Source organism: Vipera ursinii, assembly GCF_947247035.1.
Source record: "Vipera ursinii genome assembly, chromosome: Z".
NCBI classification, from domain to species: Eukaryota; Metazoa; Chordata; class Lepidosauria; order Squamata; family Viperidae; genus Vipera; species Vipera ursinii.
This window is the reverse complement of record NC_139517.1, coordinates 48,395,602-48,409,107: the sequence shown is the minus strand read 5'-3', so window position 1 is coordinate 48,409,107 and position 13,506 is coordinate 48,395,602. Positions and strand designations below refer to the sequence as shown.

Sequence of the window (13,506 nt, the reverse complement as noted above, 5' to 3'; positions counted from 1 at the left end):
CTTTTGGGAACTCTTCTGAAAGTGTAATGAAAGTTCTCTGGAGTCACAGACCCACAGTGCCTGCCTCTGTGTGAAACTGCTATGACCACTCCCCACTTTTCTCCCTGAAACTTCCAACCACAACCCAAACTTGTCTGTTAACTCCTTCCTTTTGGGGAACAGGTTTGAAAAAGACTGGTAAAGAATCTGGTAGGACACATTTAAGTTGTCATGCTAGGCCCTTTAGCACTGGCTGAGGCATTGCTAGTCTGTAATTGCCCATGAAACTAAAACAGAAGTTGCACATCAGGAATTAAAAACAGAAGCAGGCTGTGTTACCCAGAAAAATTCTTCCCTATTCGTAGAATTTCACCAAGAAATATGTCCAGTTGAACATATTTTGTAATGGTTTATCTTTGAAAGTTTTATTTTGCTCACTTTATTGCTTCTGATTGACTGAGGCTGTAGGGTTGGTTTTTAATACCTAAAGAAAAGTATTAAGCACCCATCTCACAGTCCTGGTCAATATTTTTTAATTTGCCCATGGTCAATTCCAATTTCAAAGAAGCTAAAAGGAAAGAGTCTAAATACACATTGTCTTATTTGTACCCTAAGTCCACTCAAATTCCAATATGAAGTATAACTCTCTTATGTTACCATGTTCTCCTTGCATTCCATTCTCTGCACTTCAGGTGCCGACTGCTGTTCTTTTAAAATGAAGCTAATCCATCAGCATTATTACATGCTACCTTAAAAGGAATGTGGTACCATAGCCATCTTCCTGTTTTGTAGAACTGGCAATAAATCAAAGCTTCAGTTTCTTCCCACAAATCTCCAGAAGCTTCATGCTACTGCAATTTCACTGAAGGGGACTGAAGACATAGCTAAAAGAAGTTCCTCCAAGACTCTACTGTAGCCATGAGACTTTAGAATAAAGACAGTAGGACACTGTCTCTGCAATCCACATACTGATACTTTTCAAAGGAGAGTTGCTCCGAATGAGAGAGATAGGAACAAGTCAGGGTACCTCTGTGGGAGAGAAAAATAGGAATTCAATAGTAATAAAATGTTTGTAAATACGATACCTCCTTGTTATCTCTACCAATAAATTATTTATTTATTTATTTATTTTATTTATTAAATTTTTATACCGCCCTTCTCCCGAAGGACTCAGGGCGGTGTACAGGGCAATAAATATCAAAATGTAAATACAAAAGTTAAAAAGAGATTAAAAAGAATTAAATAATTATGCCCAATAATACAATACTAAAAGTGTGTTTAAAACTAAATCCAACCCCAAACCCATCAGACCAGGCCAGATTGTTCAAATAAATAAGTTTTTAAATCACGCCGGAAGGAGCACAGGTCGGGAGCCATCCGGAGCTCAACCCAGGCTGGTAAATTTTGGGACAGATAAGAGACAGATAGAGAATGTAAAATTAACAACAGATCTAGAAACTTATTAGTTATTACTGAGAGAACCAATGTAATATAATTCCTAGGAGCACAACAGAAATTACATTAATTACATTGATAAGTGATAGGATGAAATGATCAAACAAGAGGAGTGAAACAGCTATCTAAATTAGAGAAGATTCTCTTGATTAAAGGCATGGTCTCCATTTGAGCAGGATGTCATATTTGGCCCTACTCCAATCATCCAACCATCAGCATTTTAGGTTAGAAGATGCAAATACTGGACCAGGAGTTAGCTATCATAAAGAGAAAACAAAACAAACAGTTCTAGAAAAGAGAATCAGACTTACTGTATATGCAGAAGAACATTGTGAACTTTTATTTTGATCCATGTGCAAATTTTGCTGAAATAATGAAGGGGAATTTTACTGTTTCTATATGGCACATGCAAAATCACATCTTAAGTATAATTCATTTTTATTTTAGTATTCCTTTCTGGTGTGTATTAAATTAGACTAGTTTCTCCAGATTTTACAGATGAAATGGGTATATTCCATATTAATGGAAAGTTTTGATCCATGGCACAGAGATATTTTGCACCCAGAAATTTGTATGTTCGAGTCCTTGAAATCCATAAATCAAAGTATCTTGGGAAAATAACCAGAAAAATCCTTAAGGGTTGATCTGCTCAATCAGGTTGCCTTATGGCAAGGATAGGCCATTAATATCTCTTGAGGGCAGGAATGCTTATCATTCTCAACAAAGCCTCAGCTACTATTTCATCCTGGGTTGCTGGACTATGGAATGGTGAAAGGCTGAACTTTTTAGTCTGTAAGTTCACCAGTGGAAATGTGAAAGGCTAGGCACTTTTAAACAATTCAAATGCATTGGTTAAAGGTGGACCTTTTTTTTTTACCAAGTGAACTTGATTAGAGTTTTCTAGTTTCCCCTTATATCCAAGGGGCAGAAATAAATATGAATTGGTGAAACTTGCTTGAGTTTTTACAAGCTTTTTGATGGCACACTGAAATGGTGGAGTTCTTTTACCGCTTATCCTTTAATCAGGTGAAATGACAAGCTTTTCCTCATCCTTTTAGTTCAAGTATTAAGAATAATGATAAAACCATGTTTGCTTCTTTACTTGACCCATGAAGACATCAGACGGGAAACTATCAAGTACTGTACAAGAGTTGAAATCAAATATATCAGTGTATCAATGGAATCAATATATCCTTAAAGACACACCAAGGGGAAGATGTGCTTGCTTTTCTAGCAATAGGGACAAGAAACAAAGCGAGGTAATCCCCCAATAGGGACCAATGCTTCAGTAAGAAAATATAAATCCATCAAAGAGGAACAAAGAGGAGGAAGGGATTCAAATGTGAAAAAGTTTTTTTATAATTTCCAGCCAACTTATACATAGGTGTCAAGTATTTTAATGCTAAGGGACGCGGTGGCTCAGTGGGTTAGGACGCTGAACTTGTCGATCGGAAGGTCGGCAGTTTGGCGGGTCGAATCCCGAGTGCTGCATAGCAGAGTGAGCGCCTGTTACTCGTCCCAGCTTCTGCCCACCTAGCAGTTCGAAAGCACGTGAAAAATGCAAGTAGAAAAATAGGGACCACTACGGTGGGAAGGTAACAGCGTTCCGTGCTAGTCATGCCGGCCACATGACCACGGAGACGTCCTCGGACAAACGCTGGCTCTTCGGCTATGAAACGGAGATGAGCACTGGCCCCTAGAGTCAGAAACGACTAGCACGCATGTGCGGGGGAACCTTTACCTTTACTATTTTAATGCTGCCATGGTGCGAGTGAGGAGGAAAAGAACTCTAGATTCTGGAGAACTGCAGATCCTTCCTTCAAATATTTTTAAAAGCTTCTCCATTAGTTCTGCAACATACAAATCTATCAACTAGTTGATTAAAAGACAGATAAATAATTGTCAAAACAAGTAAAATTTCAGTTTTGACACCATTATTTTAAAATGAATCAGCAGAATGCAGAATCATTTCTTAGAGATATACTTACTAAGTGTTGGTATCCATGATTGTACTAGAGACGCTATAAAGGATCTAAAAATATATCAAAAAGAGAAAATTACTGCAAAGTGTATTCATAGAGAGGACACTATAGAGAGTGTCCTCTCGTATGGTATTGTGGTTTGGTATGCTGGTCTGACAGCTGCGGACAAGAAAGTATTACAGAGGGTAGTGAGCACAGCACAAGACATTGTGGGCTGTCCCCTGACACCACTGGATGACATCGCCAGGGCTCGTTGCCTTGGAAGAGTGAGGAAAATTCTCAGGGATGACTCACACCCTGGATGGTATCTCTTTACTCTCCTACCATCGGGTAGGAGATATAGGAGTATAGCCAGCTGTACCAACAGGCTGAAAAATAGCTTTTATCCATGGGCTGTTGGGCTTTTGAATGGGATATAATCTCTGTGAACTTATGCAGAATTGACTTGGGAGGCCGGTGTGTGGTGTAGTTGGTTCACATGGTGTGGTAGGATGGTGGGTTTGTTGTCACTGAGTATTGGGGGAAGAGAGCACGGGGGGAGGCTCAGCTAATCTTAATGTACACATGTTGTACTTTGACAATAAAGGTTTATTATTATGTTTGTGTTCTGCAGAGAAATTAATAAATTCCTTCAAGTCTCACCTGGGCACTCTGCAAAGGCTTGATATCCAACCGAGTCATCACTGTTTTTTCCCCAATCACCACTGTTTTATGCAAGACTTCAATATCAAGCTGAGCCACATACACAGGATAAAAATTGTTGTTTGTCACATTTAATATATTCTAAAGAGAAGGAGGATAGGTGGTGAGAAAAAAGTTGTAAATTGGTACACATTGTTCTCCTTCATAAAAGAATCCTCCTGAACTTTTCCCCTTAAGAGGGCCCTATTCTGCCTCTGCTGCTACTACTTTTTAAGATATAATAGAAAACATGAAACGTATGGTTTCCAGGTTTGTGCAAAGTTTCAGATTTAATTCAAAAGTGCACAGGTGCTTAAATGCAGTCCATATCTGCAACTCTTTTCCCAAGATCATGCAAGCACCTTTTTGAAATCAAATCCGAAGTGCTGTGCAGCCATTTACTTTTATGGGGATAAATGGCTGAATGCAAAAGGAAAGAAGACAATGATTGTGTGACAGTGATCTGGACAAGTAGCAAGTTGGCCCAGGGTGAAGGTTTTTCTATGACTCACTGTATATATTACTCTTTAATTTGGCTCAATCTATCTTTTTAAGAGTCACAGGAGCCAGTTCTATTAACATACAAGAATCTATTCAGAACATGGAATTGACATGTTTTTGTATTTGGTGCATGCAGGACAACTGCTAAGAATTATTGTGCCGCTATTCCAAGCTGTGGATCATGGCAGATGCTTTTGCATTCCCTGCTTCTCTTAGGTACAGATCAACACTAACCAAACTAAATCAAGAACAGCTTCCTTTTGATCAATTTCATTTTATCCATGAGATGAAGGCTGCTATCCTTCCATGTTCTTCAGAACATTCATTTGCAATCAGCATTTCTACACATGAAATAATATAGTGCTTATTTATGGTAGCATAATGCTGCTTTGAATGTTTATCTGCAAAATACATTTTTATGTTTGGGTGTGGTATACTGTTGAGCTTCTGTACAAGTTGTGCTGATGATATGACTGCAGAGGTTACAACAGTGAGAGATAGAGGGAGAAAAGAAAGCTTTATAGGAACTGCAATTTCATCTTTGCACACTTGGTCTGGTTTATTTTAGATAACTAAACAATATACTTCATTATGAAGTTATTAGAAGCCAGTGATTCAACTTTAGTATACATGCACTGTGGAATAATGGAAAAGATCTATATAGCACACGTTTTAGCGAATGCCTCATTTAGTAACTGTTTGCAAACATGACAGGTATAACAATTTTTCCAACCAATGTGTGCATTATGACCAAATTTCTGTGCCAGAGTAATATTGGGTTTGCTGCATGAAAGAACAACAACCATTGATCTTCAAAGCAGCTCTCTCTCCCCCCACTTTGTCCCTCTCCCTCCCTTTCTCTGTCATATATTCAGTGCTCTGTTTCCTTCTGAATTAAGGAATGTATTGTGGTTGCTAAACAAGGAGAAAGTATATATTGTATGCTTACTGCACAAATTAACCTATTGATAAAAATATGTTGATAATTGAAAACACTCAATAAAATTGGTTTGCCAATGTAATAAATGATATGTACTATATTTTAAAAAGGGACGTGGTGGCTCAGTGGGTTAGGACGCTGAGTTAAGGTCGACAGTTTGGCAGGTCAAATCCCAAGTGCCGCGTAACAGAGTGAGCGCCTGTTACTTGTCCCAGCTTCTGCCAACCTAGCAGTTCGAAAGCACGTAAAAATGCAAGTAGAAAAATAGGGACCACTATGGTGGGAAGGTAACAGCATTCTGTGCGCCTTTGGCGTCTAGTCATGCCGGCCACATGACCATGGAGACGTCCTCGGACAAGCGCTGGCTCTTCGGCTTTGAAACGGAGATGAGCACTGGCCCCTAGAGTCGGAAACGACTAGCACGCATGTCCGGAGGAATCTTTACCTTTACTATATTTTATTCCATATATAAAAATAATTAAGTTCAATTTCTTTTTCCCCAAAAGAAAAATATGAATTTAATGAATGGATTTTTTCTTTCCTAAAATATATATATTCAGATTCTGGTATTTTCATCAGGTACAGGCCATTTAAAGCTCTTCAGATGTTTTAGGCTACAGTTTTCTATTCCTAATTAACAGGTCGTGCTAATTTGGGATGATGGGTACCATAATCTGTAGTATCTGAAGAGCATCATCTTGGCTGCAAGAATTAAATTGGCATTTTCTATGGATGAATACATTTCTTTGCATTCTGGCATATTATTTTAGACTCCATTATATGGAGTACTCAAAGTATTTACTTTTTAGAAAAATAATGCTGTTAAAGGCTGCAAAAAATAAATTGCATTACTGCTTGCTAACACTGAGGTGTTTTTTTTCTTTCCTATGTTTTGATTGCAAGACAAATTCTGAGCAAATGTTTAGATTTTCCTTTTCAGAAGGTTTGTTAACCATGATCTAAGAATTCAAGAAATATTGAAGTTCATGCCTTAGCCCTTCTGAGTAGGAAACAAATTCTTGATGTTTATTAACCATGTATTTATTTTATTGTGCCTTGAAAAATATCTTCTGGAATGTACTATCAAGAGCTACACAAATTCTTTTTTCCCCCTTATGTATAATCTATTTCTCGGATCATATATGCTGAATTCAGACATTGCACTAGGTCATTTATTTCATTTTAGTTTAAAAGTCTTCTCCTTAAAAAACAAGCTATATTAAGCCACAATATATTGAAGATAAAACATTATGAAATAAGCCTTTAAAAAAAGAGACCATGTGGCCAGACACAAGATTTTTGGAACTTGTACTATGATACATAATGTTTCTTCTCTTTGGACGCTATCTATTCACAGGTTTCAAGTTTTGATTAAAAAGAAATTGAACCATGCTCACACAGAAAACCCAGTGAAGTACTTCCTCTGGGTTAATAGAAATCGGGACTGACTAAAGTTTATTCCTTTTAATCTCATTTAGTCATCTATTTTTTGTTTTAAAGAATTAAGATTTAATTTGGGGACAAAGTTTATCCCAACAACTATTCTACCCACCAGTGTTCATTCTTAATATAATCTTCTGACAAAAATTACCTCTAAGCTTTCCCTGAAAAATGAGCAACTGCATGTTATAGAACTGGACAAAAGAGAGGCTTCCAGATAAAAATTGACACGTTTTTCAGTTAGCGGCCCTGCAATATTCTCTCCCTGCTTCTTAAAGCTACCACACAAATTATATTCAATCTCAGATGAATTTTTTTTAAAAAAATCCATATAATGAATCTGGTCCATGTCTCTCCCCAACTCACTCTTCTGTCACTCTGTTCCTTGAACTTACAGTCATATTCAGGATGATGCTGGAAGTAGAATTGTCAAAAGAGATGGTGGAGGCATTGAGACCTGAGGGGAGCACAGCAACTGAACGTGGGAACAGGAAGTACATCATGACACAAGTTGTCAGTAGGCAAATGGCTACTGTGAGAAATACATACAGCTTCCTGTCAAAACAGATCACAGGCAGTTAGTGATAGCAGAATTAAATCCCACCTCAACATACACAGCAATCACAGATAGCAGTGTCTAACAAATGGGGATAACTCCACTATGAAGAGGCTGAAGAAAAAATGAGGAAAAATTTGTTTAGCAGAAAAAGATGTCCTTACGTCCGTCTAGGCTTCAGCCGCTGATCTCCATATGGAATGAGAGCCACTAGCTGTTGCTCCTGCTCTAGAAGGAAGACAGCAGAAGAGAGAGAAAATTAGCGAATAGTCTGGAAAAGCAAATCTTTAGGAAATTCAAAACTGCCAGAATTTGTCAATTTAATAAAAGCCTCCCCATGTGCAAAACGTGATATACGGGTCTGGCTACTTTCACTGCAAAGAAACTACATGAGAACCGCCTGTCTGCAGCAATCTTAATCAGGCCAAAGCAGCTTTATAGACCAGTACTATTAAGCCCAGTTAATGTATCCCTTGGTTAAACAATATAGAAAACAGAAGGGGGTCTGGTTTAACTCTAGATGTCAATCAACAAAGTCTTGAAAATATACCTACCTCGGGGGATTCTTCCAGTGCCTTGGCAAGTAGGACAAGTGACAAAACCTCGACTGGTGTGGTTACCGCAAGGAACACAAGACACCTCAGAAGCATCTGCTCCATTAATGCTGCCATAACAGGATGCTTTATTCTCAGCATATGAATTTTTCTGCTCAATCGATTTGCTTTCTTCTGCCTCCTTTCTAGTAAACAGGTTCTTCAACCACAAGAGGGCTTGATCCATTGTTCATAAACACTGTCACTCTGGTGTAAACAAGCAGCATTAACAAGTCAGAGCAGAAAAAGAACTTTTGATTTTATAAAGCAACACTTCGTTCCTGAGTTTAGGACAGACAATCTTGAAAAGCATATTTAAAATCTGTGACTTCTCCAGTAATATCTTTCCCTTCTAAAGCTTCTCCCACATCCCAGGAATTTATTGCATCCAACTATGTGATGCTGAATTGTGTAAATGCTACTGCTTTCTGGTCTTAAGCTCAGTTAACTGTGGAATTTTGTTAATATATAAACTACATCCAGCCCGAGTTTATCAATCAGTGGAATAGTAAAATTGATGTGATTAGGTAATCTACCGTAATTCAGTCCTGTCAGTGGCACGCAGGTGTTTTAAGTTCAAATAATTGTTTCAAGAGCAGAAACACTTTGAAAAATGAAGAACTATTTATTTAAATACATCATAGTTTTTCATGTACCGGTAATTTATTAAATAGATTTATATCTTGTCTTTTTATACAGGGGCTCAAGATGGTAAATATAGTATTCCATCCTATTTTCCCCCCACAACATCAACCCTGCGAGGTAGGTTATATGAAGGAAAGTCACTAACCCAAAATTATCCAGTGGTTTTCTGGGTTGAGGGTTGGTTGTATCAATGACAAATAGCAATAACGTAAAAAGAAATGAAGGAATACTTGAATCATCTTCACCTTTTTAAAAGTGAGTATTCATCTCCAGTCTTAAGACTGGTCTCAGATTTGCTATACATTAATGAGAAAAAAGAAATCCAATTTGGCATAGTGGTTAAGGCATTGGCTTAAAAATCAGGAGACATGAATTCTAGTCCTGCATTGGACATAAAACCAGCTTGTTGACCTTGGGCAAGTTACACAGACTCAGCCCTAGGAAAAAGGGAATCGCAAATCACTTCCCAAGTCTTGTTAAGAAAGCTGCAGTTATCAGAAGTCAACATGGACTTGAAGATGTCCACACACAGAAATACAAAGTTGAGGAGGAGGGAGAATACTGCTAGACCACATAGATCGTGATCTAAGTATTATTATTTTATAGGCACCACTTCTTTCAACAGTTAGAAGGCAGGGGATCCAGCTTTTTGGAAAAAAATTTCTTGGGTGGAAATTTAAGTGGGTATGGCATTTACAGAAGAGAAAGACAGATTTCAGAATCACTCCCAAAGATTCCAGCTGGGCTATCCATCAGGAGTGCTAGGACAGTTTGTAGCATTTGCTAAGGATAAAAATCCCAGCCGTTGTCAGATACTCAAATTTGCTCTATGAAGATTGGTTCCTTATTTAAACCACACTTTGCAGAAGCAAAGTTGATAAGAGAGTGGAAAAATCAAGAAAAGGTGTTGTAATGCAGGGCTTTTCAACCTTTTCACCCACTGTACCACTTTTAGGATATGGCAACATCCGAATACCATCAGTTGCCTAGCAAGGTGTCAAAAACTTGACCAAAAAAAGGGGAAAAATGATGAAGTACAGGTAGTCCTCGACTTACAACAGTTCGCTTAGTGACTGTTCAGTTACAATGGCACTGAAAAAGTGCCCCCCAAGCCACCTGCCTGCCCGCCCGGTGGCACTCTTCCTCCTGTCCGAGGTTTTCATTGTTGTGAGCATTTCGGTTGAGGATTGGCAGCAGGGGTGGGGTGGGGTGGGAGGTATTTGGTTTTTATTCCCCCATCTGCTGGGTGGTTGCAGCAGGTTTTGGTCACTTTACATGACCCTGGGACACTGTGACCATCATAAATATGAATCATTGTCCAGGCATCTGAACATAAATCACAAGACCCTGCAGATGTTGCAACATTCCAGCTGATCGGCACTTCTTCTGGGCTCAGAAGCGCCAGGATCAGTGCCGAGCTCCAGCTGGAGCCTGGCGCTGATCCTGGCGCTTCCACTGAGCCCTGATAGCCCCGAAGAAGCGCTGATCCTGGCGCTTCCACTGAGACCTCACAGCCCTGCAGCTCCAGGCATCTCTTGCTCAGGCTTGTGTGATGCTGCCACCGGTTCAGCTCATTTCCCTCGCCCGCTATCATTTTTCTAGGATGGTTGCGTACCACCTGCCAGGTGCCAATGTACCACAGGCGGTACTCGTACCACTGGTTGAAAAGCCCTGTTGTAATGCACATAATAGTGTAAAACTTTCCCCAAATTTTTAGAAAAAAATCTTTTGAATGGGGATAAAAATTTAGCTGTACTGCCTGCATTCAAAAAAACAGGAAACTGGTTTTATAGCAGAAGGAAACTTGGTAAGCATGGCTCCAACAAATTCTTCTAACTCAAACATATTGGCAAAAACTGAACAACACAAATAAATACAAATTATTTCAAGAGGATTCTTTTCTGAATCTATCCCACTTTGCAAAAACAATCCCTTTCAATTATTTTTCCCCCAGAGTTCATTTATATACAGAATTATATATTAACTATTTAATTATATTGTAATGAATTGCATTGTACTGTGCCTGGCAACCTTTCTGGAAAAATGATTGATTCCTAGGATAAAGTTAACATTCAAAGGAAATGAATTTTCTTCTATTTAAGAGGGCTCTTTTTCTGAAGTGTGGTTTCTTTGCAACTCTAGATAGATACAATTTAGTTTGACTGTTTGTAACCTAATGAACCACCTTAAATTATGTTCCATTTCTGCTGATACAAAAACTGTAATTTTTCTAAATTGTACTTTCTGCCAGGTCAGAAGCTTGTGGACTTCACTCATGTCACAAAACAGTCTGAAAACTAAATAGCTTTGAATTATTTCAGAGGAAACATTTATTTTGTTCCTGAATGCTAGCTGTAACCTTACACTAATATTGCCATCATCTACTGAATTCAGCCCCACCATTTCTTTTGTGAAATTAATTTTTAATTACTTCATGACAAGCATCTGACTAATTTCTGGACTTTTCATTTTCCTATTATCCCATTGACAAAGGATTGATGAATTTGAAACTTGTACTCTATTTTATGCTTTTTAGTTGATCCCAAATTTAGGTTTGTTTGTTTATAAAATTTATAAGCTGCCCCATCTTCAAGGTTTTGTTTGTTTATTTAAGTTTTTCATGGCCTTCCACCTTAAACACAACTGGAGCAGCTCACAATAATAAAAAATTAGCTAAGTAGATAATTTGTGTTTGAATTTCTCCTCCATATTTTATGAAACAGTAAATAATTGATTCTGTTTATCATTTGTAACTGTCTACACTTGAAACAACTCAGTTTATATTCAAAATAAAACAGCTATTACCGGTATATATACTGCAAACACAGTTAGCTCACATTTTTTTCAAGATTGTTTAAAAATTCAGACTGCATATCTAATTAAGTGCTCTACTACACAATACTGTTTTGTAGCAGCTTCACTTTATCTTTAACATATATGGTAACTTAAAATATATGTGGTAATGTATATGGTAACTTCAAAATATTAACAGACAATAATACTGTGAAAAGATTCCATCAAATTGCTGAAGAAAGGCCAGAAGGGAGCCAACTGACAAATGTGCCTACCAACTGACAAATGAGATAGGAAAAAAAACAAGGAACCAAGCTGGGTTTACACAACTTACCTACTGCATTAAGCCAGTGTTTAGGTTTTGCATAACAGACCTAATTATAAATTAATTGTGAGAATTACGTATGCACATTATCCTAGGCTTCATTAGCTGCATAGTGTATGCTTTAATATGAGTTCTTGTTCATATCTGAGAAATGTAACTACAAACAGTAGCTAACAGATTGCCTTCTTGGAGCTAACTTTTCATTCCACTATTCAATCTGAATAGTACAAATTGATGAATTCGCTTCACAAAGAATATCAGCACTCCCCACATTGGTTGCTTCCAAGCAAATAGGAAATTCACCAAAGTTCTCGTTTTCCCAACAGGACATTTTTCTGGTTAGTATAATGGTGTTAAAATATCAAAACTCTTTGCTGCAAAACAACGTATATTAAAAATTACTCATCTAAAAGAAGTTGGGAAAGAAGTCAGAAAGAAATAAGATGATTTTGAATCCTCATAATGGCCCAACAAAAGGTTTCAAGAAAGAAGGAAGGAAAGAGTGATAGTTTAAAAAAGGAGAAAACAAGATCGAAAGCAAAGAATGGAAGATAAATCGGTGAGGGGGGAGGAGAAAACAGGGCAGTATGGTTTGAAGGGGCAGGAGAGTATTGAGGGTCGTGTGTGGATCGTTAGAAAGGTTTCTGAAGAACTTAAGGAGGGCATCTGCTCACCGTATCCCACCAAGACCAGAGGCAGACGCTAAATCGTTCGGACTCCTCAGCCAATCATAGACATGAAACAGAAAATAAACTGCTATAATGGTGCCAGCCTCGTCCGTTCACACGACTCCCACCCTCTTGCAAGAGGTGGGAAATAAGCAGTTCCACCCTCAGCCGCCACTTCTTCTTTTTCAGCAGTTCTATTAAGGTGCATTCTTCACCATGGGACGCAGCAAAAAATCAGATCCGCACTTTTTTCCCCCGGGAATGGGAGGTGCCAAAGTTAAACACTGACAGAAAAAACGAACCTTGTGACTTACAGTGTGATCCTTTGCGCTCGTTTATTCAACATTGAAAGTGCTCGTGGAAATATTCCAAAGTAAGTAGCGTTGAGAATTGGAGCCTTGCAATAGATCAATTCGTTTCAAAACTGCAGAGGTGAAGTTCGCTAAAACAGCAGCACTTCCTCCCAAAGAAGAGCTCCCAAACTCGTAGCTTTACCAACCTTACCCTTCCCACACGCTGCAAGCCTATCCCACTCTACGGTGCAGGCGCGACGTAAGCGAGTCGCGTTAAATAAAAGGAGTGGCTTGAATACAACTAGCCACCCTCACGCGCTTGAGCGTCTACCTTCCGCTTTTCACATTAATTTGGACCTTGGAAGGGTGTGAAAGGAAGTGCTTGTGTAATATTGACACTCCACTGAATAGTGGTTGTGGTTCCTATTTGTTAGCATTTCGCTCCATATTTTAAGAGGCGCTTATGAAGTGTGTCTGAGCTCGCTCCGCTGTTCGGAGACTCTGGTTCACTTTCACTTTAAATTCAGAATATAAATCCGCTCTCAATTTTATGTGGTTTTTCAATAATTTGGTAAACTTCCTCGTTTCAGTATCTATTACAATTGTTCTAATCGCTGCGCGATTGAAGGTTTTTTAAAGCGAAGTTGGAAGTTAG

General features: G+C 38.4%; 1 protein-coding gene across 6 annotated transcripts; it reads right to left on the bottom strand.

Annotated features, from left to right (window-relative positions):
- Window positions 1-495: 495 nt before the first annotated feature.
- On the bottom strand, window positions 496-13,091 carry LOC310649486 (transmembrane protein 106A-like). 6 transcript variants are annotated; one of them, XR_014494242.1, is made up of 9 exons: window positions 12,565-13,091; window positions 8,089-8,334; window positions 7,699-7,762; window positions 7,374-7,533; window positions 4,059-4,199; window positions 3,423-3,466; window positions 3,176-3,306; window positions 1,746-1,799; window positions 948-1,008 (listed from the first exon to the last, which is right to left on the bottom strand). XR_014494242.1 is itself a non-coding variant. In XM_083377943.1 (8 exons), exons 2-8 carry the CDS (start codon window positions 8,312-8,314, stop codon window positions 906-908), a joined length of 792 nt encoding a protein of 263 aa, XP_083234069.1. In that variant the 5' UTR covers window positions 8,315-8,334; window positions 12,565-13,091; the 3' UTR covers window positions 496-905. The 6 variants fall into 6 exon arrangements, 4 of the variants coding, with proteins under 4 accessions (XP_083234069.1, XP_083234071.1, XP_083234070.1 ...); XM_083377943.1 differs by lacking the exon at window positions 3,176-3,306 and having other exon boundaries at window positions 496-1,008; XM_083377945.1 differs by lacking the exon at window positions 3,176-3,306 and having other exon boundaries at window positions 496-1,008; window positions 12,861-13,091.
- Between the last annotated feature and the right edge of the window lie 415 nt (window positions 13,092-13,506).